Source organism: Mycetomoellerius zeteki, unplaced genomic scaffold (assembly GCF_001594055.1).
Source record: "Mycetomoellerius zeteki isolate Tzet28-1 unplaced genomic scaffold, Tzet1.0 scaffold94, whole genome shotgun sequence".
Classification (NCBI taxonomy): domain Eukaryota; kingdom Metazoa; phylum Arthropoda; class Insecta; order Hymenoptera; family Formicidae; genus Mycetomoellerius; species Mycetomoellerius zeteki.
In genome coordinates, this window is record NW_017257979.1 from 15,482 (window position 1) to 21,276 (window position 5,795).

A 5,795-nucleotide genomic window follows, 5' to 3' on the forward strand; every position below is an offset into this window, starting at 1 on the left:
AGGAATTGCCAGAGCTGAACCTGTCCGCCTCCGACCGCCCCCGAGCCACTGGCTCCAGCTGTTGATCCAATCAGCGAGCAAGTCCGTTGTAGGAGGCTGAACCTTTCTGCGAGCAGAAAACGGAACACGCATGCACCAAACCATGTTCTCGAGCCGTTCTTGAGATCGAGTCGTTTGGACTATGAGAGACAGAGAAATAAAAGCGATGGATCGTCGGTTTTCCCAGTACACTTGTCTTCTTGCTCTGACTGATACGGACTTTTATCCTTCCGTCTTTATCTGCATATCATCTATGTAAATATTATTTCGTCATGTTGATAAAAAAATTGATTAATTATCGGTTTAAATTCTATTGCAAGTATGTAAAAAGTTAAGTAATTATTCTAATATTTTCTATTAACACATCTTATTATATATAACATTTTATTTTTTATACTGTCAAGATAATTATCGTATATTTGTTATATACAAGTTATTTTTTTCGCAAGTAGGTCATATATCTGTATTTTCGCATCAAACGCAGTGGCAACGTCATATATAAATACATGAGTGACGGAGACAAATAGATTAATTTTTTTTAGCTGAATTTTTTTCACGATTTCTTTCTTTCTTTTCCCTCCACATTCGAGAAAAGAAAGGAAAGCTGAATCGTGCAAGAAGTTCAGTTAAAAAGAACAGGTTTAATATTATAATATGCATAATAGTATTTTCAACATTTCCATTTCAATTTAATTAATTTAATTTTTTTTTAATTTACCGTTTTAAAGAATCGCAGCGGCCGAAGGGTGTAATCTGGTGTCCTGCTGAAAAAGGATGCGTCTGAATTCTCCACATTACGCGCCGAATTTGATATTTTGGCCTAATCCTGTGCCATATAAACGGCGCTTTCGAAAACCGATAAACGACAAGCCCATCATTTCTGGAGTTGAGAATCACGCATTGAGAATCCGTTTTCTTGCGTTTTCAATACGCCGATAGTCTTGCAGTCTTAACATTTATCTTACGGCGATCTTACGTCTTGAGCCTACATCTCTTTGATTAAAAGAGAAAGTGCTGCATGCTCGCACATCGCTATGATTTTTCATGTGTTAGCCGAATAATAATAAAAGTTAATTTTACAGGGATTCATGTCCAACGATCACACATGAGCAACGAATAAATTTCATCGCGAACCAACTGTTTCGCAAAATGGATACAACTCAGGGAATATTAATTGAGATTCATTTCACCGATTTCGATAACGTTCTACACACCTCGGACAGTTACACGCACGCGACAAGCAACGTCAATCGTCAGCTGAAGGTAAACGCATTTGGAATAAAACTCCGCCAGTGGACAGAGAGCGACTGAGCGACCTTTGCCCCTGGTTATTTCAGCTTTCAGCCCTTTGCGCCCCCACTCTCTTAGTCTTGGTAAGAACGGAATACCTTTACACCTTCCCCTCTTGCGACATACTGCGCTTAGAGTACTTACCGTCTCAGCTGCCATCTCTTTCGCTCTCTTTCTTTTTCGAAATTTACACAAGTATCTTTAAGATCTTGAGCGAGATAGCCAGATAGATTCATTCGAAATTCCTTCTTTCGTAATTGGATTTTTCAAACGTTTGCTTGAGATAATCATTTCTTTTTAAATCACAACATTTCTGCAAAAAAAACTTGGATATATTTTATATTATTTCATATATTAATACATATTATTTGTCTGTGACTTATGGAGATATAAACTGAAAACGTATGCATGTTATATATACTCGCCCTTTTTTTGTTCGATATGGAATATCAGAGAGAATATTTTAAAGTCCTTTTATACACTTTTGTGAAAATGAAAAAAATATCTAACGCAGAATTCTCGGTTGAAGTGATTGTTCGCTATACAAGTCGTTATTTATGTTACAATTATACTTATAAGAAGTTTTAATAGAGATATCAAATATTCATATCGCATCTATTATTGTCTATCATACTAGTTGAGTCAACTCAACATTAGAAGATATTTATACATTTTCCACTTTCTGTAATACATTGACGAACAATAGCACATATGCCAAGAATTGCGTCGTATCTTAAATGCAGTGACAAAGATAAAAATATGTACGGAAACGTGGTGCAAAATTTAAATGTTACGAAAGATTGTAACGATACCAAAAAAATTACACACCTCTCGTATATTATTACGCACACCCAATTATATAAAAGAAAGAAAGAGAGAAAGGAAAAATATATAATATAATTTTATTTTATTATTCGACCGCTATGTTAAATACGATACAAAATGCTCAAAGGGCAAGCTCGAATAGATTCGTTCGAAGATATCGTGGCTGTACATATTAAACACATGCGCATGTACGCGTAAATACAAAGTGCATGCCATAAACGCAAGACGGAACTTACACGGGAGAGAAGTTTAAGCGACGTGTGATGGAGGTGCGACGCGTAAAATTATCCCGTATACATTCAAGATCCAGAGTACGCTTGCCGCTCATCACGAAAACAATATAGTCGCGCCCCGCGGCGAGCTTACCACCCCCGAGCCCGTTAGAGCCTGCCCCTGGAGGAGAGCAGAAAGAGGGGTAAAAGCGGTCGCGCGGCAAGCTCGTAACCCCTCGTGGCACCACCTTTCCGCTGCCCTAAACACTCGATGGTTTATTCATGAGGACTCTCTCACCGCGATAACACTGATTCGTTTAATAAACGGCTGCTGCCGGGGCGAGATGGGCCGACACACATACAGAGAACAAGAGGGAAGGAAAGAGAAAGATAGAGAGAGGAGGGGGAGGGGAGAGAGAGAGAGAGCTGCAACGTTATTCAAACGGACGATATATCTCAGAGGCTTACGCTGCCACAGTTCGGTACCTCTCACTTTTAGCTTTTCTTCCTCCACGTCCAAAGAGACGGTGCTCGAAAGTCTGTATTCCGTATACGAAAAAGAGGGGCGAATAGACAAAAGAAAATTAAATTTTTTAATTTCATTTTTCGTACTTCTTCATTATGACTACGCAGTCGAGACCGATTCAACACGGAAAGAACAGCTTTGCAGAAGTACCTAAAAATTTAATTAAATACAGATCTGATAATTATGAAGGCTTAAGCTGGTTGCTAAAATGTCAAAATTTTTTGCAATATTTCAGCTTCCTACATAATTATTTTGATGGTTCAACAAAATTATTTTCAGATCTGTAGCTATAAATTTTTAGATACTTCGATAAAATCATCCTTCCATATGTAACAATTTCGTATTATAATTGTTATATTATCGTTGATTGTCATTAAGATATTTTTATTAAATCCACATTTTCGTAGAAATTTCTTATTTCGTATGAAATGAAATTTAACTCAATGTTTGCAGACTGCAAGCTTTCTCTTTATTCCTTAGGGTATCGCTTTTTTATTCAATCGCCTCGATTTTATATCGACAAAATTATATACGGACGTTTCAGTACATACGTTGCTTTTCCTTTCGGATTACATGAGCAACAGAGGTGAAGAAAGTCTTGGGGTAAAACTATCCGTTCGACGATACCGATATTTACTTTACGCGTTTATCTATAATAGATCGCCGCTATCGTTAAAGCTTTAGATAAGCTCCTGGTCAGTTAGACCAGAATCGGTCTTTGGGGAATGGTTAGCCTTTTCCGGTCACTCCATTCAATCGTGACAGGTCCAAGACTAAATCCCTATATTAAGCTTTCCTAAAAGCTTTGCCATTTAAATTTATGGCATGAATTGCTTTGGATTTATACTTGCAATTAATATGCGTAGACGTGATGATAGTATCGTCAAGAGAAAAAAAAGCATTATGATCTCGTTGGTATATATATATTACATATAAAAATGAAGAACAGATAACGCAATGACTAGATTTCGAAAACTATATTGATAAGTTTTATTAAAGAATTATGTTAATTTCTACCGATGTAGAATTTTACTCTTGATTTAATTTACTGTTCATCATTTTCTAATTCTTGAACTAGCGATATTCTCTATCATTTTTAAATGAAATAATTAATGTTAGAATTTGAATATTGAAAGAATTCAAATCATAAATAAAATATAAATAATTCTATTATTTAATTATTTATCCAAGATTTTTTCAAATTCTTAGAATTTTATTCTAATAATCCAACAAACCAAAATTAGTGTTTAAGGCCGTATTCATAGTCAGTTCTTATATTCAAGATCATCTCAAGTTCAGCCTTGAGGTGTTACGAACCAATAAGAGAGCCACATTAGCGTATTAAGACATTACTTAAGACGGTTTTGAAATAAGAATCGACTATGAATACCGGCCTAAGAGATCTAAATTTATTTGGAGTGTCTGATTTTAAATATCTAAATTCAGATGTAAATTTGAATTCAGATTAATTCGAATAATGGAATAAATTTACTGATAATATATATATATATTCCTATATTAGTATCCGTAGTGATTGAATTTATTATTTGTTTAGACTCACCAATTTCTTTATTATTTTCGTTCTCTTGTAGTAAATCCGTAGTATGCATGCCAGTGGCTTGTAGACGAAAATGAGCCAAGTGTCTCGCTAGAATACTACCTGCTATTCCGCCGATATCCCGCCAATCTTGCAGTGTTAATCGCAGCAGTTCTTTGCCAGTTGATGGGACTGATGGGAGTATCGCTGCGATGGATCCTGGTTTTATAGCAAATGTACGACTGCACCATAAAATCCATTTGTTTATGTCACTCGAATTCCATTTGGACGGATCTGAAAGATGAAAATTCCGAGATTATCGGAATATTTCCCACGTTGATAAGTCCAAGGTACAAACTTTCACATATCGTTCGTTCAGATTAGATATTTACCGGATGGCACCATAATTTGCGCGGGATGGTCGTCAAGATCTTCATCGTTGCTCTTCTCATCGTTTTTCGACGCGGTTGCGTGTTCCACAATTTCAAAGTTACATATTCCATGCACCTGCGAAGACATCGCACAAATCTGTTTGCAGTTCGAGACTGCTTGTGTTCTCTTATCACTACCCTTCTTCGATTTCCGGTTCGACCTTAAAGTCGACTCAGAATCCATCACTTCAGATGACATTTGATGCACGCTGTCCAAATCTTGAGACGTATCCATTATTCGACGAAGGAATTTACGATTTTTCTTCGTGAATCAAACACTTATTGCTGTTATTTCATCTTGAATAATGTCGAGCATTCCCGTCTAATTTCGGCGTTAAAGCTGTCTTTTCAAGTGAAATCACACAAGTCCAGCATTCTTCGCCGAGATTAAAAATGCATTACTTGAATTATCGTAACGTGTTTTCATATGTCGCATACGTACCTTGGCACCTTAATCGATAGGTCGTTCATTTTCATTTAATTTTCACTTTTCACATTTTCATTTTCACTTTGCACTCATTTCGATTTCTTTGTTCACACTGTCTATAAATACTTGCTATAAATGTAGATATATAGATTTATCGTTTTAATAACTTTCTCTTTACATCCTGTATGCTACGAATATCTAATCACTTGATCATACAATCAATAGGCCTGTTCTTTTTGGCTGAACTTTTGCACCGGTTCATCTTTCTTCCTCTTCTTTTCTCTTGAAGAAGAAACAAAGATGAACCGGTGCAAAAGTTTAGCTAAAAAGAACATGCCTAATGATACAATTATTTTTTTCGCAACATAAGGGAACTTTATCACCACGGTACAGCACAACATCGCGTAATCATGTTGCGAAGCGATGCTTCGATCTAGTCGTCGGCTTGAATAAAACGAAATTGGTCAGGGCGAGGCGAATCACGACCGAACCGAAGACTCGATTGGCG

The 5,795-nt window shown here is 36.5% G+C and overlaps 2 protein-coding genes across 2 annotated transcripts in view; both read right to left on the reverse strand.

Moving 5' to 3' along the window:
* Positions 1-5,177, reverse strand: part of LOC108730651 (DNA-binding protein D-ETS-6) — a 6,259-nt gene extending 1,082 nt beyond the window's left edge. The window contains 3 exon segments of the mRNA XM_018460486.1: positions 1-106; positions 4,454-4,723; positions 4,822-5,177. The exon segment at positions 1-106 is cut by the window's left edge and continues 10 nt beyond it. Coding sequence (XP_018315988.1) covers positions 1-106; positions 4,454-4,723; positions 4,822-5,095 — 650 coding nt within the window. The 5' untranslated portion in view covers positions 5,096-5,177.
* Positions 1-5,795, reverse strand: part of abo (de-etiolated protein 1 abo) — an 18,870-nt gene that overhangs the window by 11,677 nt on the left and 1,398 nt on the right. The gene's annotated exons all lie outside the window — the stretch shown is intronic.